The 23,648-nt window shown below is 51.4% G+C and overlaps 1 protein-coding gene across 1 annotated transcript in view; it reads right to left on the bottom strand.

Moving 5' to 3' along the window:
* Nucleotides 1–650: 650 nt before the first annotated feature.
* Nucleotides 651–23,648, bottom strand: part of PPP5C (protein phosphatase 5 catalytic subunit) — a 43,546-nt gene continuing 20,548 nt past the window's right edge. Inside the window, 11 exon segments of the mRNA NM_001133996.1 lie at nt 651–1,219; nt 1,371–1,452; nt 2,827–3,005; nt 3,111–3,151; nt 4,037–4,124; nt 4,255–4,397; nt 6,582–6,687; nt 7,591–7,689; nt 8,008–8,073; nt 14,944–15,065; nt 15,768–15,915. Coding sequence (NP_001127468.1) covers nt 1,157–1,219; nt 1,371–1,452; nt 2,827–3,005; nt 3,111–3,151; nt 4,037–4,124; nt 4,255–4,397; nt 6,582–6,687; nt 7,591–7,689; nt 8,008–8,073; nt 14,944–15,065; nt 15,768–15,915 — 1,137 coding nt within the window. The 3' untranslated portion in view covers nt 651–1,156.

Genomic DNA, 23,648 nt, shown 5'->3' with positions numbered 1-23,648 from the left:
GAGAACACCTCCCCAGTGCCTACGCTGCAATCAGGACCGCGGGACGCCTCATGTCTGCCTGGGAGGCCTCCAAAGGGCCAAACACTCCCGGACTCGGCCCTGCAGGAGTCATTTGCTGTAGACCATCCCCCAGTGCCACATACCACCGGAGAAAGCTGAGTCCAGAGGAGCTCAAACTTGAAAATACAATCTCTCTGGAGGGCTAAGGCCTGGCAGGGCAGCCTGAATGGAATCCAATGTTGCCCATGACTAAGAGCCGACTGGGGGTGAGACAAGGGTCCTCTGGTCTCCCTGGATGACTGGAGATGCCTGCCTCATCGTGTGATGTCAAGAACCACTGCTGGGCCTACCCTGAGCAGGGAGCAGGAAGTGGCACTGTCATGCTTGTTGCTGGAGCCCACAAAGGATGAGGAGCTGCTTCAGCTTCCGCTCTGCTCCACTCAGTGCTGGCTTCATCGCTCCAACCAGGGGGCAGAACTCTCCCCGCAAGCCCACGGTGCTGGGCAGAGGCAGGGGCCACTTGGGCGGTCAGCCCAGAGCTGGGTGGGCCTGGCCAGTGGGACTTTGCGGCCTCCCCACCCTCCGGATCTCCTGAGCAGGCAGTAACCCAACCCGGGCAGTTCCTGCGGTTCCACCATCCAGAGACAAGCTGACTTCCGATAATGACTTTATTTTAACATATTTAATTACAGACATAAAATAGCTGGGGAGGGGGGTGAGCCCCAGCCTAGCCCCACCATGGGGCTATAGGAGGGGAGGCGCAGGCGGGGCCCCCCTGCTGACCCTCTCTCTGGGGGTCTTTCTATGGCAGGGCCCTATTGCTTGAGTGGGGGAGGAGCCATGCAAACGAGGGGGGCAGGGCAGCCACTCAGCCCCACCCCACCCCGAGGATGGCCTCCCTACAGAATGCCAGGGCTGTGCCCCCAGCCCCAGCTGCTCCACCTCCTTCCTCTCTGTCCAGGGAGCAGACCCTCTGGCCAGCCCCTGACTCTGCCCCTACCCCCTCTGCAAACCTAAAGGGGAATAAATACAAACTTTACAAAGTAAAAGGGGGTCCAACGTTGCCCTGGGGCGGGGCCTGCTCTGCCCCGGGCCCAGGGCCCAGGTCCGGTGGGAGTGGAGGGTCCCTGGGGTGCAGGCCGCCCCGCCCGCCTCCTCACATCATTCCCAGCTGCAGCAGCGTGTTGGCGTAGGCCATGGGCTTGACGTTGGGATGAGGCTGTGGAACCAGGGCAGGTAGGATGGACAGAAGTCAGAACACAGCCCCAGAGCACCCACTGGTGGAACCTACCCCTGCCCCTTACCAGGGTCTCAGCCTCCTTGTCCCCAGGCCAGGATGGGAGGGGCGAGGGCCCTGAGGAGTGACTCACCACTGCTGTGAACTGGTGGAACTGAGGCCGTAGGTCAGAGCCCTGGAGATGGATATAGGAGGCTTTGTTCCCCATCTGGTCGCTGCAGGGACAGGAGCAGAGTGGACAGTGTGGTCAGGGCTGGGCGGGGCTGGAGGGTTAAGAGAAGGAAGGGCTGGGCAAGAAGGGACAGAGAGATAGGGACGGGAAAGACAGAAATCAAGGGGAAAGGATGGGGATGGGGAAAAGAGGGTGGGAGTGAGGGAAGCAGGAGCAGGAAGGGGCAGGGCATAGCTCATGGAGGTGGACACTCGCCAGACCCCACTAGGAATCTGACCACACTTCCAGCTTTGCCCACACAGAGATGCAGGGAACAGAGGAACATGTCACACGGCACCACGGGGACGCAGTCAGCCTAGTCCAGGACACAGGTGACTCGTACAGCAGGCAGCAGCCTATTCTTCAACAAATAAATGATGCGGGTGGGGAGAGACAGAACTCACAGGCAAAGAGACTGAAAATGGGGTCCTTGTTTAGGTCCTGTCTGGAAGAAGTCAGCTGGAAAAGACACTTAAGAGAGACCAGGAGAAAGAGAACTTGGCAGGATTCGGGTGGGGGCAAGGGATCAGCACTCGTTCGTGTGTGTGTGTGTGTGTGTGTGTGTGTGTGTGTGTGTGTGTGTGTGTGTGTGTGTGTGTGTGTGTGTGTGTGTGTGTGTATGCGCGAGGGATCAGCACTCGTGTGTGTGTGTGTTTTGAGATGGAGTGATTCGGGTGGGGGCAAGGGATCAGCACTCGTTCGTGTGTGTGTGTGTGTGTGTGTGTGTGTGTGTGTGTGTGTGTGTGTGTGTATGCGCGAGGGATCAGCACTCATGTGTGTGTGTGTGTTTTGAGATGGAGTCTTACTCTCGCCCAGGCTGGAGTGCAGTGGCACAATCTCGGCTCACTGCAACCTCTACCTCCTGGGTTTGAGCAATTCTGCCTCAGCCTCCCGAGTAGCTGGGATTACAGATGTGCGCCACCATGCCCAGCTAATTTTTGTATTTTTAGTAAAGACGGGGTTTCACCATGTTGGCCAGGCTGGTCTCAAACTCCTGACCTCAGGTGATCCGCCTGCCTTGGCCTCCCAAAGTGCTGGGATTATAGGCATGAGCCACCATGCCCAGCCAGCACTCAAAAGTGTAAACGTGATATTGTGATTAAGAAAAAGATCCCTTTCCTTCTGAAACGTGCAGGGCAATCAATGGGAGAAAGGTGAAGTGCCCACGGCTTGCTGTAACATGGGGTGGCTGGTCAGCACCTGCAGGCTGGCCCCACTGGTGCTGCACGGGTGGGCAACACGCACGGGGGTGTTCGTCATGCTCTTTTATCTGCTCTTGCCTGTCTTTGAAATGTTCCATCATAAAAAGGCAAAACAAAAACCAAGACAAAAACCCATGGCTTGGTAAAGGCCCTGGGCGGGAAAGGCAAAGACATACCAGTAGTTGGGGGCAGAGAAGACGGTGACACAGCGGCCTCCGTGAGCCACCTCGTAGCCCTCGGCCTTGACCTCGTGGCTGCGGATGATATAGTCCAGGTTGTTCTCTTCCAAGAAGGCCTTGGTGACGTCAGGCCCAAACTGACAGCTCACGCCCCGCTTGCTGACCGAGCGCCCGTTCTGAGGGTGGGCAGATGGGAGAGAGAGGGGTTCAGAGTGACTGTCTGCCTCCACCTGCTGCCCACAGCCCACACCCGCCGGCCCTGCACCCCACCCTAGACTCACCTGCGGCTGTGGATCTGACCAGAGCAGGTCACACATGGGACCTGGTGGGGAGTGAGGGAAACATTAGAGACCCGTCCACCTCCCCGGGGGTGGTCACTCACAGGCCACCTCCTGGCCTGGCCGGGTGTTGGGCAGGGGACAGGTGACTGTAATTCTGAGCCACCCCCACCCTCTCTGCTGATCTGCCCTCCAGACCCCATTCAATCCCGTGGCCCCGAAGCCAGACAGAGCTTTCAACGTCACTATTCACATCAGGCCCCTTTCCCACTCAAAGCCTTTGGTGGCTCCGCGCTGCCCTAGGAACAAAGTTCCTCACTGAGGCCTGTAAAGTGCCATAGGATTTGGGCCCAGTGAACCCCACGTCCAACGTCAGCCCTCAAAGCACAGCCCTGCCCACCCGCCAACTTCTCCCTGCCTTGGGAACCCTCCTCGAGCCTGGAATATGCTCGCCAGGCTCTGTGCACGGCAGGTGCCTCTGCTTCCTGCAGTGTCAGCTCAAACCTCGCCTCCCTGGAGAGGCCTTCCCGAGCACCCAGCACCAGCCCACCCAATCCACGTCCTCTGCAGCACTCACAGTGTGCATGTGCGTGTGCACCTGTGGGTGAACTCTCTGAAGTGTGCCCATCACTAGCACAGGAACCCCAAGACCCTCCAGGGGTCCACAGCTGAACTCACAAATAAATAAGGACAGCTGTGCTCGGCGGTCACCGTGCCTTCAGCCCGCACCATGGTCACGACCGTGCTTGCCACCACAGCCCCGTGAAGGAGGTGCACTGGCCCAGGTTGCAGGTGAGGCAACTGAGGCTCAGACCCGCTGTTTCTTGCCAAGGGCACAAAGCCCATCCTCTAGGCAGGGCCGGGTTGCAGGAGAGCGCTCAGCCCAGGCTGCCCTTTCTGCTGGAGACACCCGGCCCCACGCTGCTCACCTGAATCTGGGGGTTGTCGATTCCGCTCAATTTTCCGGATGTCATCCAGGGTGACGCCGTCTTCACTGAACAGGCCTCCGTGCATGATCTGGGGAGATGGGGGATGCCGCTGTGAGGGAAGGTGCCACCCACCCACAGGCCCCAACTTCCTTCACCAGCCCATCTGCCCAGGTGTGGCTGGGTGGGGAACCCACACTCGGGGCTCGCGCCGTCCTCACCAGCACTTTGCCGTTGATGCACTGGGCCAACGGGAGCCACTCGAACACCTCGCTAAAGAGCTCGTACATCTGGGCTGTGTACTTGGCCTTCACCTCACCCTCGAAACCGTAGATCTGGTTCATGTTGTCTGTCTCGTGGTTGCCTGGCCAACATGGGGACAGAAGAGAAAGCTCAGCCTCCAGGTACATCAGTGTCCTCCAGCCCGGCACCCTCAAGGCCCAGAACTGTGCACGTGTCCCTGCCTCCATGGGCCTCGCACTTCCCACTGCGGTGCCTTCCAGACTGGAGGTACCAAGGGGGGAATCTTGACAAAAGTAGGTCCATGGCTAGGCACCGTGGCTCATGCCTATAATTCCAGCACTTTGGGAGGCCAAGGCAGAACTGCTTAAGCCCAGCAATTTGAGACCAGCCTGGGCAATATGCTGAGACCTCTCTACAAAACAATTTTAAAAATTAGCTGGGCATGGTGGTGCATGCCTGTAGTGCCAGCTACTTGGAAGGCTGAGGCCAGAGGATCACTTGAGCCCATGAAGCGGAGGCTGCAGTGAGCTATGCTCATGCTACTGCACTCCAGCCTGGGCAACAGAGCAAGACCCTGTCTCAAAACCAAAAAGCAGGCCCATCTACAAAACACGTGCCCCAGCCCACCCCACCCTCAGCTCCATCCTTCTGTCTCAGACACAAGCACCTGGCCTCCTTCTTCCCTTCCAGAGCCTGGGGTCAAGGAGAAGGCTGCCCAGTCTCGCATATGCTCAGGCTCTGCTTGTCCAACTCCTTGGCCTGAGCGCTGGTTGCCTCCTGCAACGAGGCCCACAGTAGGGGCTTCCTGAGCTTTGACCCTGTGCTGGACACTGCCGCGTGAACCCTGTGAGCCCAGGGACACGGGCATGCAGGCTTCGCCCCAGCCTATCACTCACCTCCCAACTCACCCCAACCCCGCCATGGGCAGGGCCTCCCCTGTGTGGCCCTCACATCCCGGTGAGCTCCTCTTGTCTAATCTCATCTGGACACCAAGAAACCTACATTTTTAACACCCCTCGGAACCCCACCCACATCCCATGTCTCCTGAGTCTCAGCCACATCCAAAGGGGAGCTCCTTAGCTCCTGGCCACACCCTGCTCTACATCTCCCCGTCTTCGTCACTGGCAGCCATAGCCCTCCAGATACTCCGGCCAAAACCCTAGAGGGCCCCTTTCGTTCCCTCTTTGTCTCACACCTGTGTCTGTTCCTCCAGCAAATACTCTGGGCTCTACTTCAAGTTTCTTACTTTTTTTTTTTTTTTCAAAGAGACAGGGTCTCCCTCTGTTGCCCACGCTGCATTGCAGTGGTGTGCTCATGGCTCACTGCAGCCTCACACTCCTGGGCTCAAGCAATCCTTCCACTTTGGCCACCCAAGAAGCTGGGACTACAGGTGCACGGTGCCACCATGCCTGGCTTTTTTTTCTTTTTTTATGACTAAGTCTCACTCTATCGACCAGGCTGGAGTGCAGTGGCGCAATCTCGGCTCATTGCAACATGTACCTCCTGAGTCCCAGCGATTCTCCTGCCTCAGCCTCCCAGGTAGCTGGGATTACAGGCGTGCACCACCATGCCCGGCTAATTTTTGTACTTTTAGTAGAGACGGGGTTTCACCACATTGGACAGGCTGGTCTCGAACTCTTGACCTCAGGTGATCCACCTGCCTTGGCCTCCCAAAATGCTGGGATTACAGGCATGAGCCACTGTGCCCGGCCTTTTTAAAAAATGTTTACTGGAGACAAGGTCTCACTGTGTTGCCCAGGCTGGTCTCAAACTCCTGGGCTGAAGTGATCCTCCTACCTCGGCTGTCCAAAGTGCTGGGATTACAGGTGTGAACCAGCACACTCAGCTCCAGGCTCTACTTCAATCAAGAGAACCCAAATCTGACACCAAGCCTGAATCTGAGGGGGCACAGCTGCTTTATCAACAGTCTCCTTACTCCCACCCTCAGGCCCTGGTCTGTTCACTCAGTCACTCAGCTTGACTTTAGTGCCAGATTTAGGGCCACCCAAGAGCCTGTTTCATGCCCTTGTGCAAATTAGAAAAAGGGGCCCATCCTCAGACCCTTGTTTGCCATCTGCTGAAAAATGGTCAGAGAAAACATCCATTTCTACACTATCTATGATGTAAACGCGTCCTTTGGTGTGATACTATTGTGCAGTGCACAACATACTCAATCTTAAAAGGCCGCCCTGTGCATGATCTCTGAGTCCACAAAATAAATACAGCTGCAACTATTATCCTTGCAGAGTGAGTGTCCCACCCAGGACCCCACAATAAACCCAAACCTTGTCACTTCCCAGCTCACCTCGAAGTAGGTGAAAGTGATCTGGGTACAGAAGCTTGAAGCCGAAAAGGGTGAGGATCACTTCTACAGAGAAGGAGCCTCGGTCCACAAAGTCACCATTAAATATCTGTCCTGCTGAGGAAAACATGGCAAGCGTGGAGAGGGAGGGGAGGGGTAGGGTGGGGGGTGGTGGCAGAATATGGGCCAGATGGGCTGCTCCTGCCTGGCCTCAAGGCTCCTGTCAGCACCTCCCAAGGAGTGAGGACTTGGCAGGGCTCAAGGGGTCTGGGTTTCTAATCGTTTCCTCACTTGGCTGCTGAGCCTCAGTAGTATGGCACTGAGGACCTGCCTCCTGTCTCCCGGAAAGCCAATGGCGGGGGGGTGCGGGGACTAGTCAGTCCACCTGCTTCAGCTCTCCTCAGAGAGGCCTGGAGCCATGGGGGAGATGGGACACGGGCCCTCCCACTCAACAATGCATAGGCCTAGTGGCCCTCCAAGTGGCCATTCATCAAGCAAATACCATAATATGGGGAAATACTTAGATAGCATCAAGTGTGGGCCAGGCCCTGTTCTTAACCTATCCTCTCAGTAACTGTTGAGTAACAGGGTTGCACATATTATTATCCCCCTTTGCAAGTGGGGAAACTGTGACACCAAGCAGTGAAGTAACCTGCTTCGGTCACACAGCTGGGAAGTGGCAAAGCCAGGATGGAACCCAAGTGTGGCCAGTGCCAGGTGCCATTCAAATGCGATCCTGAGGCAGACGAAGACAAGCCAGGACCCAGAGAGACTGAGCTACCAGCTCAGGTCACACAGCAGGTGGGTGCTGGCCCAGGCCTGCCCGAGCCTGGAGCCTGGGGTGCATGGCCAGCCTGCAGCTCCACCCACACCTTGGTGCCCCAGCATGGCCAGGCCTCTCCTTTCCAAGGTCACATCTTTTCCCTGGCAGGGGCTCCTCCCACTCTGTGCAGATCTGAGGCTGGGGCTGGGGGTGGAGGTGGGGAGAGGGTGGCTCTGCTGAGAAGGATACATAGGGGTTGGTCTCCGAGGGTAAACCGTTGAGCTCGAATATGTTGAGGAGGTCATAGAACTGGCCATGGGTGTCCCCGCATACTGTAATCTTCTCTGTCTGAAAGAAAAGAGGCCACCGGAGAGGGAGGGGCCCAGAGAGAGACGTGGGGAGGGGGCAGAGGTGAGGGGAAGGGTAAGAGTTCACAGTAGACCGAGAAGAATCATGCAAGAGACACAAGCAGGGAACACAAACCAAGAGGGTGGAACAGGGACCAAGAGGCCAGGAGCGAAATGGGATATTCAGGAGGAAAGGCACAGGGGTAGGGGTGTGAGGGAGAGAGGGAGGTGGATCCGTGAGTTCCTGAGCTCTGTGGCCCCTCCCCAGCCAGAGAGCCCACCCCCGCTGGCCCTCCCCGCACTGCCCCACAACGCGCACCTCTTTGAGTGTGGTTTCCACGAGCGTGCTCAGCTTGGAGAGGACCTCTTTGACCTGTACCAGAATCTGGAAGGCAGGGCAGACTCAGTGGGACCGGCTGCAGGGGCTGCTGCCCAATCCGGCCCCGAAAGCCTGGACTGGCCAGGAGACGCTGCTGGGCTGAGGGCGAGGGAGAAGCAGGGAGAGAAGAAAAAGGGCAGGGCGGGCCTGGGGGAGCGGGGGCAGGCGGGGCCGGAGGCAGCTGCAGGCTTCTGTGGCCTGTGCAGTGCCGAAGCATTGCGATTGTTTCATATGAAAACCTGATTCTTGAATTATCTTAAAACACTCAGCATCATGTGGAAATACATGCACGAATCCAGATCGTAGAACATTTTATAAAAGAACTGGCCTGGACACAGCACAATGTCACTGTCATAAAAGAGTCTCCCAAAAAAGAAGTGAGACTTTCTAGGTAAAAAGAGGTAGAAAGGCAGGTCATAGGCAACACTGGTGCTTTCAATGGACCCTGAATTTTTTAAAAGCAGCTAAAAAGGATGTTTTGGGGAAAGCTGGGGAGAATTAAAATATTAATAGATGTCTAGAAATGCAGATGATTTATTTTTCACAGATTGGAGATGACCTTGACAATGACATGCATATTTGTCAATGTTTCCAGATTTTCCGGATGGCCTGTGGACTGTCTTAGTCAGTATTATCACATCAATGATGAATTTCTAAGGTAGGACAATTCAACTGTGGTCATACAAGAGGACGTCTTTGTTTTTGCGAGATCCAGGTTATGATGGCTGCAACTTACTCTCAAATGGGTTAGGGGAAAAAAAAAGAAAAAAGTATACACATACAAATGCATATATAAGTAGACAGGCACATAAAGTTAACGCATTAAAATGTTCACATGTGGTGAATCTGGGTGAAGGGTGAACAGATGTTAACTGTACTGTCTTTCAGCTCTCTGTAGGTTTGACAATTTCCAAAATAAGCTGGGGGAAGAGGTGTTAAGAAAATGCAGGAGGCATCCACTTCTAGTCAGAAGGTAGAAAAGTTACAAGACTGTCTCACCCTAAAGATGAAAACAAGCCAAACAAGCAACAAAATCAAATTTAAAGCCATCTGAGAGCTGGCAATGCAAAGGGACCTAAATTAATCAAAATGCAGAGAGGACGATCCCTTCCTTGGGGAAGGAGCCCATAGCTTTCATCCTGGTGCGTGGCAGGAGGGCGGGATGCCCTGCGTGAGGGGAAATGAGTGGAAGTTCATGACCGTGTGGGGACTGGCGTGACAGATGAGGACTCCAGGGAGCCCCAGCACAGCCCGCCTCTGCCCCCTGCCAACTCCCCCACACGGGCTTCATGGAAGGTTGGCCGCGAGGGAGTGAGGTGCAGAGAAACCTCCTGAAGTACAGAAGCGGAGGCGAGACCGGAGAGTGGAGAGCACCCAGCGGCCCCACAGTCTGGCGGCAGGGCTGAATACCAGAGGCCTCCCACAGTTCCAAAAGCTGGTGACTTTAAAACATAAAGACATCCCTGGAATTCTTCCAGGGCTAAGATCCCAAGCTCTGCTGAAGGGAAAGTCCTAATTCTACTCTGAACACATTTAAAGCCGGTGGTAAAGAACCTCCAACAAAAGCTGCCGCTAAACTACAGATGAGGTTCACACAGCCCCTCCCTCTTGTGGCTCAACAGGAGAAATGTGAGCCATTTTCTTATTTGTTTATTTGTTTTAAGACAGGGTCTCACTCTGTCACCCAGGCTGGAGTGCAGTGGCTCGATCACAGTTCACTGCAGCCTCAACCTCCCAGGCTCAGGTGATCCTCCCACTCAGCCTCCCAAGTAGCTAGGACTACAGGTGCCAACCACCATGCCTGGCTAATTTTTGTATTTTTTTTGTAGAGATGGGGTTTCTCCAAGTTGCCCAGGCTGGTCTTGAACTCCTGGGCTCAAGCGATCTGCCCACCTTGGCCTCCCAAAGTGCTAGGATTACAGGCCTGAGCCATGGTGCCCAGCCTAAGTGTGCCATTTTCTGAGGAAAAACTTTATTTACCTCAGTCTCTAATGTTCTTTTATACAAAATGCCTGGCATACAATAAAATTATAAGACACATGAAGAACTGGTAACAAAGCAGACTCAGAGATGAACCAGATGATGGAACTATCAGACAGAGACCTTAAGATAACCATGGTAAATGTGTGAAAGGACTGGGTGGAAAAGGTTGACAATATGCATGAACACATGAGACACAGAGATGAAAAGTCTATTAAAAAAACCACAACTAAATGAAAATGCTACCAATAAAAAATACAATATAAGAAATAAATAATTCATTTGTTGGGCTTAACAGCAGTTACAAAGAATCAGTGAACATAAGGACAACTGAAATGATCTGAACTGAAATACACAGAGGAAAAATCACGAAAAGAATTTTAAAAATTCAGGTCATTAAGATCTAAGGAATAGTAACAAATAGTATCAAAGAGCATGTTATTAGCTTTCCAGACGGAGAGGAGAGCAGAAATGGGAAGAAATATAAGAAGAAATAATGGCTAAGAACTTTCCAAAACTAATGAAAGGTATTAACCCACAGATCAAAAAGGCTCAGTGAATACAGGATAGACTCAAAAAAAGCACATCAAAACCCATCATAGTCAAACTACTAAAAACCAAAGATAAAATCTTAAAACCAGTGAAGAAAAAAACAGACTATATGGAACAAAGGTAGGAATGACTGCTGAGTTCTCACAGAAACAATGGAGGTCAAAAGGCAATGGAAAAAAAACACATTTAAAGCACTGAAACAAACAATGTCAACCTAGAATTCTACATCCAGCAAAGACACCGCTAAAAATGACAACAAAATAAAAACAATTTCAGGCAGACCAAAGCTGAGAGAATTAGTCTACCGCAGACGTGCACTGTAAGAAATGCTAAAAGTACTCAGGCAGAAGGGGCATGATACCAGACAGAAACCCACATATGGAAGAAGAAACAAGGAGTAAGAGAAAGGGTAAATATAAAAGACATTTTCCGTGTATTCATACCTATATTTCTTTAGAAGACTAGTGTCTATTTAAGGAAATGACAACAATGTATTTATAGCAGATGCATAAGCATGACAAGAGCACAAAGGCTGGGAGAAAATAAAAGCAATCACAATATTGTAAGATTCTTTTTTTTTTCTTTTGAGACGGAGTCTTGCTCTGTTGCCTAGGCTGGAGTGCAGTGGCACGACCTTGGCTCACTGCAACCTCCGCCTCCTGGGTTCAAGTGATTCTTCTGCCTCAGCCTGCCAAGCAGCTGGGATTAAAAGTGCATGCCACGACGCCTGGCTAATTTTTGTATTTTTAGTAGAGACAGGGTTGTAGAGATGGGGTTTTTGCCATGTTGACCAGGCTAGTCTGGAACTCCTGACCCCAAGTGATTCACCTGCCTCGGCCTCCGAAACTACTGGGATTACAGGCGTGAGCCACTGCCCCAGGCCGTAAGATTCTTATATTGTCCGTTGAGTATCATATTATTATTTGAAAGTAGAATAGCACAAGTTAAAGTTACACATTGTAATCTTTGGAGCAGCCTTTTTCATCCAGGGTTCCGGGAAATGATTAAGCCCCACAAAAAATATTTTCAGTGATATCTGCTCAGTTCTCCCAAGGCGGGCACACAGATTCACAGGAGAGAAGTTAATTCACTGCGGATATAATGGATGCCTAAGGGAGTTAGGGCTTAATTCTCTCTATAGAGCCTCAGCTGAGAAGGGCTGCTCTAGAGCAACCACGTAACACTCCACTCTTCGCCACACACGTTCAAAAGTATAACAAAAAATTCAATAAAACAGATGAAATGCTAAAAGATTACTGATTCACACAAAAGAAAGTCAAAGAAGGAGAAACAGGGGAAAAAAAAAAACAAATGGGACATACAGAAAAGAGATATTTAGACAGTAGATTGAAATGCAATCATATGATTGCTGATAGTTAAATATAAATGAACTAAACACTCCAATTAAAAGGTAAAGATTGGCCGGGAATGGTGGCTGACACCTGTAATTCCAGCACTTTAGGAGGCCGAGGCAGGTGGATTATCTGAGGTCAGGAGTTTGAGACCAACCTGACCAACATGGTGAAACCCTGTCTCTATTAAAAATACAAAAATTAGGCCAGGCATGGTGGCTCATGCCTGTAATTCCAACACTTTGGGAGGCTGAGGCAAGTGGATCACGAGGTCAAGAGATTGAGACCATCCTGGCCAACATGGTACAGTCTCATCTCTACTAAAAATACAGAAGTTAGCTGTGCATGGTGGCGCACACCTGTAGTCCCAGCTACTCGGGAGGCTGCGGCAGGAGAATCACTTGAACCTGGGACACAGAGGTTGCAGTGAGCTGAGATTGCACCACTGCACTCTAGCCTGGTGACAGAATTAGACTCTGTCTCAAAAACAAAACAAAAATTAGTTGGGTATAGTGGCGTGTGCCTGTAATCCTAGCTACTCTGGAGGCTGAGGCAGAAGAATTGCTTGAATCCAGGAGGGAGAAGTTGCAGTGAGCCAAGATCACACCATTGCACTCCAACCTGGGTAACAAGAGCGAAATTCCATCTCAAAAAAAAAAAAAAAAAAAAAGGTAAAGATTGTCCAACTGGATAAAAAGGCAAGACCCAAGTATATGCTGTTTATAAGAAAAACATTTTAAATACAAAGATACCAATGGGTTAAATACAAAAGGGTAGAAAAGTTATAGCATGCAAATATATTAAGTGTAAAAATCTGGTTTAACTATATTAATAGAAAACATGGATTTCAAGCCAAAAAGTACTGAAGTCACTTCATTATAATGAGTCAATTCATCAAGAAAGCATAACAATCCTAAATGTGTGCCTAATAAAAATTTCAAAATACAGGAAGCAAAAAACTGAGAATTATAGGGAGAAACAGGCAAATCTACAAGTATAGTCGGAGCTTTTAACAGCCCCCCTCAATAAATGATTGAGCAATTAGAAAAAAATAGGCTATAAAAGATTTTTAACAGCAGTCTCAACCATCTTGAACTAATTGACATTTATAGAGCCCTATGACTAATGACTGCAAAATACACACTATTTTCCAGTACATACTGCATGTTTGCCAAGACAGATCTAAAAATAGCCCCAATGGAATCATCCAGAGTGTGTTGTCTGACCAAATTAGAAATCAGTAACAGTACCATCTAGAAGTCCCCAAATATTTGGGAGTTAAACAATACCCTTCTCAGTACCCTGTGGATAAAATCAGAAACCATAAAGAAAATTAGAAAACAATTCGAACTCAATGGTAATGAAAACACGACACATCAAAATCCACGGGACGCGCTCACTTACTGCCTGGAAGGAAATTTAGTTTTAAGTGCTTTGTGTAGAAGAAAAGATGTAAAATTAACAGCATTAATGTCCATCTTCAGAAGCCAGAAGAAAGCAAATGAAGCCTCAAGCATGCATAGAGAATAATGAATGAAAAATCAATGAAACAAAAGACAATCAATAGAGAAATTCAACATGAACAATGAAAACATGTTCACAAAAAGACTTGTCCAAGAAAGTTCATAGCAGCTTATACTTATAAAAGCTACAAAGTAGAAATAACCCAAATGTCTCTCAAAAGAAGACTGCATAAACAAATCATGGACTGTTCAGACAATGGAGGACTTGAGCTACTAATATACACAACATCCATGTATGAATCCCACACGCATTGTGCCACATGAAACAAGAGACACTAAACGCTGTAAGCCCATACGACATTGACATGAAATTCAAAACCAGGCAGAATTAATTTACAGTGGTGAAAAATCAGATCAGTGGTTGCCCCTGGGATGGGAGTGAGGGCTGACTAGAAAGGGGTCAAAGGGAGCTTTCTGGTTGATGGAAATGTTCTGTAACTTGTTTGGGCAGTGGGCACATAAAACTCTAAAAACTCATCTAACAGGACACTTCAGATTTGTGTATTTTATTGTGCATTAATTATACTTCAATTAAAAACAACCAGGAATGTGGACATTCCTCCTCTTGTCTCACCTTTAACAACGTGGTCATCAACAGCTAACCCATACAGAGTACTAACCATGTGCTAGGCACTATTTGAAGCACTGATGTGGATTACACGCAGTTACTCCTTACAACAGCCCTTGGTGGAGACGGGATGATTATCTCCACTGTACAGAGGAGGAAATCAAGGCACGGAGAGGTGAAGCCACCTGTCCACAGGCACACAGCTAGTATGTGGGAAGGCAGAGATTTGAACCCAGGCCACTTGGCTCTCTAGGACCTATCAAATGGCGGCTTCCCATATTGCCTGCACACTCCTGTAAGAGTCACCTGCCTGTCAACCTGACTCACAAGAAGTCTCACATCCTCATAACCAACCCAGGAGGTGGTGGATCTCAGCAGTTCCCCAAAACTATGGTAAGGTCCCTGTAGCCCTGAGAGGTCAGGGCAGGGGGCCTTGTCCAGATGGGATACCAGAGCCTGAGTCTCACTCAACCAGTTAACACCCTGTGGCCAGCTGCCCTCCTGGGTCGGGGAGGGGGTGGTCTCAGGACTAGGAGCAACCATCAGGTCCCAAACAACCTGGAACAACCAGCAGCCACAGACGCCCAAGAGCCTGGGATGAGAACTCAAAGCAATGGACTCTACTGCTTCTTCACCTTTCACCCTGGGCCAGTCACCTGACCTCTCTGGCCCTTTGTCCCTGCATCTGTCAAATGGCACTGCCTGCCACCTCCCCAAACTGCTGTGGGACGAGATGAGATCATGTGGTAAGCCCTCGGCACAGTGTCCGGCACACGACTCCTGCTCGGTGCTGGCTGTCATGGCCGCCCTTCTCCTGTTGTTTTGCTCAGTGCCTGTGGCTGGCAGTGCTGTGATGCCATCCCAGGGTTCCCGGATGCCCGGTACCTGACAGGTGCATTACCTGGTAGGCGCATTTCCGGTGCAGTTTCTTCTGGTCCTTGTACCACTGCATGAGCTCCTTCATGAAAGTGATTGTCACTTTGCCGTCCTCAAGCTTGGGTCCGCTGTACTCATCCTCAATGGCTAGGGTATGAACAAGGGGACACGAGAGTCAGTGACCACAGCCACCGTGAGGGGGAAGGGGGTCTCGCTCCCAGGGATGGGGCAAACTTGGCTCTGGACACACAGGTCGAGAGAGGGACAGAGCAAGTGAAGAGTCCCCTCCTGGGTCAGGTCTGGCCCTGAGGCCTCTTCCTGACCTCCCTGTCTTCCTTCACCCACCCCCCTTTACCCTATTCAGTTTTATGGCACTTAGCACTATTCATTTCGTGACTTGTTCATCATTTTATCTCCCTCCTAGAATATCAACTCCATGTGGACAGGAAGGGTTTTGTTCATAGTTGTACCCCCAGTGCCTAGGACAGTGCCTGGCACATAGGAGATGCTCAATAATCATCTGTGGGATGATCCAGAACAATCCCTTGGATCTTCTCAGCACCTAGAGGTGAATCAGACACAGCCTGTGGGGCCTGTGCTACTACCCGGAGGGAGGGCCCGTGAAATGACAGGGGGTCCATGGCTCTCCAATCTTGCTCACTGGGAAGCGTGAGGCCCAGCTTTGGGCTGCGAATGGAGCGCCCTGGGAACACAGGCAGAGGAGCGACAGACAGCAGCCTGGGGGCAGAACAAGGGGCTACCCCTGAGCCCACCCCCACCCCCAGGGAATGGAGAAGGCCTGTGTGGAATGTTCTGGGCTGGAGCGTGGAGCATCCAGGCCTGACTCACTCATGCTCTCGATGTCCAGTGAGTCCACCACGGAGCGCTTGTGCTCGTCACCCGCGATGGCCCGCTCAAAGGCCTTCTGCTTCACGATCTTGTTGCACTCCTGGTATTTCATTTTGGCATCCTTGTCGTGGGGCTTCACCTTGACCACCTGGGTGGGAGGGAAGGGGCGTGCACACTGAGGCTGAGGTGGGGGCACAGTGGTTGCCCCCAGGCTGCCCAGCCTTGGCTTCCATGAACGTGGAAGTCAGACCGCCCGGGTGCCAGGTGCTGATGGTGCAACCCCAGACATGTTTAACTGCCGAGCCTTGGTTTCTGCACCCCAAAACTGGGCACAGCAAAGCTGCCCGCATGGGTGCACTTCATCAATCTTAGCTATGAGTGTGCTAAAATCAAACAACTGCCTGTCTGAGGACTGCGGGCTCAGCTTCGGGTGCCCTCTGAGAATCCCTGTGGGGTGAGCAGCGTCCCAAGCACAGGTCCTGATGCTACTATGGTGACTACCAAGGTGGCGGAGCATGAGAGGAAGGGCCCGGCTGAGTCTATGGTCACAGTAACAGCCCAGACTCACGCAAAGGGCCAGTGACTTGCTGGACGACATGGACTCCCCGAGCCCAGGTTACCTCATCTCTAACAGGGAGGTGACACAGGGCTCCCCTGCCAGGGCTGTGGGAAGGAATAAGTAACACAGGGGGCCCGGCATGCAGCAGGGGCAGGCAGGCAGCAGCACCGAGTGCTGTCACTTCCCTCCCTCATGCTCTGGGGAGGCCCAGGACAAAAGATTTCCCTGTTTTGCCCACTGAAGAGAGGAACTGAGGGTCACAGATCCCGGAGACCGGGTTCAAATCCCAGCTCTGCAAGTCATGAGCTGGGTGACCTCAGGCAGGTGAGTCTGCCTCTCTGTGGCTCAGTTTCCCTCTGAGGTGGGACTGAGAACCATATCTCCCTCAAGAGGGCCACTGGGAGAGCTGCATGGGTGAATGCTTGTGAACCCTGCACAGTGGTACCAGGTGAAAGGAAACTCCACGTGGGCGCCCACTGCTCTTCATGGTCCCCCTTCTGGGGCTGCTGTGCGGATGACCAGATCATACATGATAGGCATGGGGCGTTCAGCTTTGGGACATAGCAAGTCCCAGTGAAAGGAGCCCTATCCCCTCCCCTCTCCCCACCTTATTTACCCCGATTTCCTGCAAACTCTGATCTTCTAACCTGAAAAGCAGACTGGATTTGGGGGCTGGATTCAGATCCTGGCTCTGCTACTTACTTGCCATGTGACTTTGGGCAAGTGACTTCACCTCTGAGTCTCAGTTTAGTCATGTAGACCCCGTCTGACCTGCCCACCATCCTTAGCCTCCCCAGGAGCAGACCCCCATATCTCCTGTGCCAGAAGACAGACTGGGAGGTCCCAGGGCCGGCCCTCAAGGAGCAGGGGTGGCCTCTGGTGGAAAGCCTGGCAGCGTGACTCTGAAACCTCCACAGAGACACCCACTGACCCCTGCAGGTTGGTGTGACAGAAGCAGGGGGTGAGGCTCATCCATATTGGAAACAGGTGTGTGCGCCAAGCGGGGTGAGAAGAGCCCAGGCCCAGCAGGCCATGGCCTTCTCCCTGTCTGGGCAGGCCCAGGGCACCCTGCCAGGCAGCTCCACCTGGGCTGTGGGTGGGTGTAAGGCATGGGAGGAAGACAGCGCCAGGCAGCCCCTGGCATCCTTCCCAATGGGGAGTGGTTATGTGCCCACACCCGGCTGGCATCCAAACCAGCATGTGGCCTGGCCCATGCGGCTCCTCCCACCCCTCTATACCTCCCAGCCAGACCACTCATGTCCCCAGCATGCTGGCTCCGGGCCTTTGTGCAGGCTGCCTCTGCCCAGAGCACCTCATTCGCACCTCCACCTCCTCCTCCTCCAGGTCTCAGGCCCACTGATCCCTCCTCTAGGAAGCCCCAGAGGCTGGGTCAGGCACCCTTTCTGGGCTCCCAAAGGCCCCTGGGCTCCCTTGTTCCAGCCATGAGCCCTGTTGGGAACCAGTCTGTCCACCCCACTGGAAGGTGGCCCTGTGAGGGCAGGGCTGAGGCTCAGCCATAGCTGTGCATGCAGCAGTCAATGAATTTCCCTTCCCCCCTTTCTCCAAAGAAATGAATGAGTGACTGAGTATTTCCTCCCCGCCAGTCTCCTGTTCTCCGGGGGCGGGCGGGCTGGGAAGGCAGATGAAGGCAAACAATGACAGTGCAGGGAGGAGAAAGGGAGTGGGAATACCAACAGTGGCAGCGGTAACAATAATAATACACAGCTCACTTCTGGAGCATTTACTATGTGCCTAATATCGTGTGAGCAATTCACTTGCTCATTTATCCCCCATGCACCTCTGCATGGCAGTGTTTTCACAATCCTCATCTGACAGACAAGAAAACCAAGGCCTGGGGAGGTGAAGTCACTCACCCAGGAAGCCAGGATTCCCTTCTCTCCCAGGTAAAACTGTGCCAAAGCCCAGGCTCCTGATTTCCACCATGCACGCTGGGAGGGGCTCCCCTTCCGCCACCTCCCCTCCCTGCCTGGGCCTCTCATCCCCGGGGTACACTGCATGCCCTCCACGGAGGCAGCGTGGGGAAGTGGTTATGAGCCTGGGCTCTGGGACTAGGCCTCCTGGGTCTGAATCCAGGCCTGCCAGGGCAGGCGGCCTCACGTCTCAAGCCTCCCTCAGTTTCTAGAAAGTAGGGGTGGTGCCAGCACCCCCTGGAGGATTGTCGTGAGAACTTAATGCCAGGCAGCAGCAGGCAAGTGCTCATCCCAAGGCCTGCTGCTACTGCAGCTGCTGCAACGCGCAAAGTCTAGCTGGGACAGTGAAGATGCCCTGCTGGGCTCCTGCTCCTGAGGAAGGTCATTCAGTCCAGACCAGAAGGGACTCAGCTCCTGAAGGCCCACTGGGTCAGAACTTCACACTGAACTTTTTTTTTTTTTTAAAGTGGCATTTGGATTGTATCAAGGTCAGTATTCTGACTGTGATATTTATGTAGTTATGCCAGATATACCTTTAGGGAAAACTGGGATTTCTGCATTACTTCTTACAACTGCAGGTGAATCCACAGTGCTAAGTAAACAAGTTGTTTCTAAAAGCATTACCTTCGGCGGCGAGTACTCATGGGTAATGATGTCTGGAGCTGGTGAAATGGTAACACAGGTTCACAATCCCTGAAGAAGCCCTGGGGGCTGCGTGTATTTGGGGATTGGGAATTTTTTGGATTTTAGTAAGGTGACTTGGTAGATGGCCGGGTGCGGTGGCTCACGCCTATAATCCCACCACTGTGGGAGGCTGAGGTGGGAGGATCACTTGAGCTCAGGAGTTCAAGACCAGCCACTATCTAGAGATAGTGAGTCCCTATCTCTAGAAAAAAATACCAAAAAAAAAAAAAAAAAAAAAATTAGCCAGGTGTGGTGGTGCATGCCTGTAGTCCCAGCTACTTTGGGGGGCTGAGGTGGGAGGATTGCTTGAGCCCAGGTAAGGCCGCAGTGAGTCATGATTGTGCCATCACACTCCAGCCTGGGTAACACAGTGAGATTCTGTCTCAAAAAAACCCAAAACAAAACAATACAAAAAAACCCACATGATTTGGTGTACATGCTCTACCATAGGACACCCCCAGCAGGTCCAGGGCAGTACCTAGTAATCACAAGCACACACACGGCCATTTCTGCAGCAAAACCTCCAGACATGCCACTGGAGAGTAATCAAGACCATCAGCAGCTTCTTAGTAGTTCAGGTCAGGTTTTGCCACTGAACGAGCTGCCCAAACTTACCAGAACAACTGTTCTTCAGAACTGCTTGGGTTTTAAAACTGAGGGTGAGGGATTATAGAACAGCATCAAGATCCCATGTGGAGTGGACCCACAGTACAAGGTGTAACAGGGCACTCTGAATATCTCCAACATGCAGACAATGAGCAGCAGCCCAGAAGGGAGCCGTGCCCGCCTGAGGCATGCAGGCAGCTGGGGGAAGTCAGGTTTCCAGGGCAGGAAATGCCGCTGCCAGTGACAGCCTGAAGCCTGACATGAGGGTTTTTACCCTAGTGGGTTAGTTTCTGGTGAATGAGTTTGGCAAGCCATACCCAGCATTCTCTGTATAATAAATCAGAGGAGAGACCACCAAGGTGCACTGCCTGAGCTAAGGGTGAGTGCTGTGCCGAGAAACTCGGACCCGCTGCACCTGCCCTGCTTATGGCCTGACTCTGGGACAGAGCTGCCACCTCCTGGCTGTGCAACCTCAGTGGAGTGAACTACCCTCTGGGCCTTGGTTTCCTCACCTATAAACCAGGGATAAAGAAAGTCTCCACCATGCAGGGTAGCTGTGAAGATGAAATGAGTTATTACTGCATGAAGGTCACAACCTGGGCCATGGCGAGCGCTGGATGAAATAGTGGTTGTGACTATTCCTGTTACTTTCACAGATCCATGCTGTAGGTGTACAGGCACTAGTATCCACTTGCAAGGCAACACGCATTTCTAACTGACTATGCTGGACTCTGATGTAAGGAACCCAAAGCCACAGAACAAAAACCAGGAGATCCCAGGAAGGGCTAGGGAGCGCAGAGGGAGTCCCCCAGATCCGGCCTAGGTCTGCACCCAAGTTCCAAGCATAGACAGGAAAGAAGAACATAGGTGGTGTCTTCCGGAAAAGGACCCAGTGAGGGGCAGATCCATCATGAGAGTCAGGGTTCTCCAGACAGACAGAACCAATGAGAGAGAGACACACACACACACACAGGCTGGACGTGGTGGCTCACGCCTGTAATCCCAGCACTTTGGGAGGCCGAGGCGGGCGGATCATGAGGTCAGGAGATCGAGACCATCCTGGCTAACATAGTGAAACCCCATCTCTACTAAAAATACAAAAAATTAGCCGGGCGCAGTGGCGGGCACCTGTAGTTCCAGCTACTAGAAAGGCTGAGGCAGGAGAATGGTGTGAACCCGGGAGGCGGAGCTTGCAGTAAGCCGAGATCCCACCACTGCACTCCAGCACGGGCGACAGAGCAAGATGGTCCTCAAAAAAAAAAAAAAAAAAAAAAAAGAGAGAGACATACACACAGTCATGAGCTGTATAATGATGTTCAGTCAACAGTGGCCCGCATATACGAGTGTGGTCCCAGAAGATACACACACTGAAACAGTCCTATTGCCTAGTGACAGCACAGCCATGGGAATGTCTTAGCGCAACGCCATTACTCACACAAATCCATGATGAAGAAAGCAGCCAAGCGAACCACCACGGACGTTCTCCTGAAAAGAACCACACCTTCTCAAGGGCCTCACGCAGGTCCTTCAGGGCTATCCAGAAGGCACTGTCACCCCAGATGACAGCTCCATGCGTGTGACAGCCCCAGAGGACCTTCCAGTGGGACAGGGTGTGGAGGCGGGAGACAGTGATACTGATCTCCTGACCCTGCGTAGGCCTAGGCTAATGTCTGCGTTCGTGTCTCGTTTTTAACAAAAATGTTTAAAAAGCAAAAGAAATATTTTTTCAACAGAAAAAAGCTTATAGAATAAGGATATAAAGAAAATATTTTTATACAGGTGTATATGTGTGTTTTAAGCTAAGTGTTATTACAACAAAGTGAGAAAGTTTTAAAAAATTAAAAAGTTTATAAAGTAAGTTACAGTAAGCTAAGGTTAATTTATTATTGAAGAACAAAAAATTTTTTAAAATAAATTTAGTATAATCTAGTGTACAGTGTTTATGAAGCCTACAGACACACACATTACTGTCCTAGCCTTACATTCACTCACCACTCACGCACTGACTCACCCAGTGAAACTTCCAGTCCTGCAAGCTCTATTCATGGTAAGTGCCCTAAACAGGTGTACTAGATTTTATCTTTTCTTTTTTTTTTTTTTCAGGCGGAGTCTCGCTCTGTTGCCCAGGCTGGAGTGCAATGGGTTGATCTCAGCTCACTGTAACCTCCGCCTCCCGGGTTCAAGCGATTCTCCTGCCTCAGCCTCCTGAGTAGCTGGGATTACAGGCGCATGCCACCACGCCTGGCTAATTTTTGTATTTTTAGTAGAGATGGGGTTTCACCATCTTGGCCAGGCTGGTCCTGAACTCCTGACCTCGTGATCTGCCCGCCTCAGACTCCCAAAGTGCTGGGATTACAGGCGTGAGCCACCGTGCCCGGCCTTTTTTTTTTTTTTGAGACAGAGTCTCGCCCTGTCGCCCAGGCAGGAGTGCAGTGGCGCAATCTCCGCTCACTGCAAGCTCTGCCTCCCGGGTTCACGCCATTCTCCTGCCTCAGCCCCCAGAGTGGCTAGGACTACAGGCGCCTGCCACCACACCCGGCTAATTTTTTGTATATTTAGTAGAGACGGTGTTTCACCGTGTTGGCCAGGATGGTCTTGATCTCCTGACCTCGTGATCCACCCGCCTCGGCCTCCCAAAGTGCTGGGATTACAGGTGTAAGCCACGACTTTACCATCCCTTTTCTACGTTCAGATGCACAAATACTTACTGTTGTGCTACAGTTGCCACAGCATTCAGTAAAGTAACATGCTGTACAGGCGTGTAGCCTAGGAGCACTCAGCCATGCCACATAACCTAGGTGTGTATGCAGTAAGCTGTAACATCTAGGTTTGTGTAAGCACACTCTATGATGCTCACACGATGAAATCACCTAACAACACATTTCTCAAAAACTACCCCTTGTTAAGCAATGCATGACTGTACCTATGCATGTGGATATATATGAGAGAGTGTTTATTAGGAGAATTGCCTCACTCCACACTGTCTTACCAATAAGTACAGAGTAGCTGCTTCATGCTCACTAGGTCCAATTAGCAAAATGCCATCAGTGTTGTGGACCAGTGTGATAGCCTGCAGAAGGGAAGGGTGATCAAGATCCCCATAAAGGAATACTACTTTACCGTAAACAAGAGCAAAATAATGTCTTTTGTAGACTTGGATGGAGTTGGAGGCCATTATTCTAAGTGAAATAACTCACTAATGGAAAATCAAACACTCTATGTTCTCACTTGTAAGTGGAAGCTAAGCTATGGGTACGCAAGGCATACAGAGTGGTATAATGGAAACTGAAGACCTAGAAGGGGGAGGGTGGGGGTGAGGGGTAAAATCTATGTACTGGGTGCAGGGTACAGTACTCGGGTGACGGGTGCACTAAGATCTCAGACTCTGCCACTATACAGTTCATCCCTGTTATACAGTTCATCCATGCCACTAAAACCACGGGTACCCCAAAAGCTATTCAAATGAAAAGGTAACAAATTAATAAAAATTTCATTAATTTTTTAAAAAGAAAAGATCCCTGTGAGGGAAACTGTAACCCAGGGCTGAAGGACTGATATGTCCCTGAGGCAGGCAGCAAGGGTGTGGCACTGGCCTTGCCAACTGAAAGCAAACTGCTCCTGGTGGGTCTTAAGGACAGGGATGGAGAAAGGACACTTGCCACATGAGTAGCTGCATGGCAGGTCCAGGAGATGCGTTCACCTGCTCAAGCAATGAAACCGCATGGTACAGCAGCTGCAACTGGGGTCACCACCTGGTGAAGCTTACGATAATCCCCTGCCATTCTCCAGGATGCAGCCGTCTTCTGCATAGGCCAAACGAGAGTGAAGTGGGGGTCTGGTAAGGCTCTCCACCCCTGCAGCTTTCAAGTCTCTGATGGTGGCACTAATCTCTACAATCTCTCCAGGGATGTGCTGCTGTTTTGATTTACAATTTTCCTAGGTAGAGGCAGCTCTATGGCTTCCATTTAGCCTTTCCCACTATAATGGCCCTTACTCCACAGCTTAGGGAACCAATGTGGGGATTTTCCGCCAGCTGCTGAGTACATTTATTCCAATTGTGCAGCTGGAACGGGGGAAATAACCACAAGAGGGGTCCAGGGA

Source organism: Pongo abelii, chromosome 20, assembly GCF_028885655.2.
Source record: "Pongo abelii isolate AG06213 chromosome 20, NHGRI_mPonAbe1-v2.0_pri, whole genome shotgun sequence".
Taxonomy (NCBI): Eukaryota; Metazoa; Chordata; class Mammalia; order Primates; family Hominidae; genus Pongo; species Pongo abelii.
The sequence above is the reverse complement of the archived record's forward strand: the minus strand, read 5'-3'. Positions and strand labels throughout refer to the sequence as shown.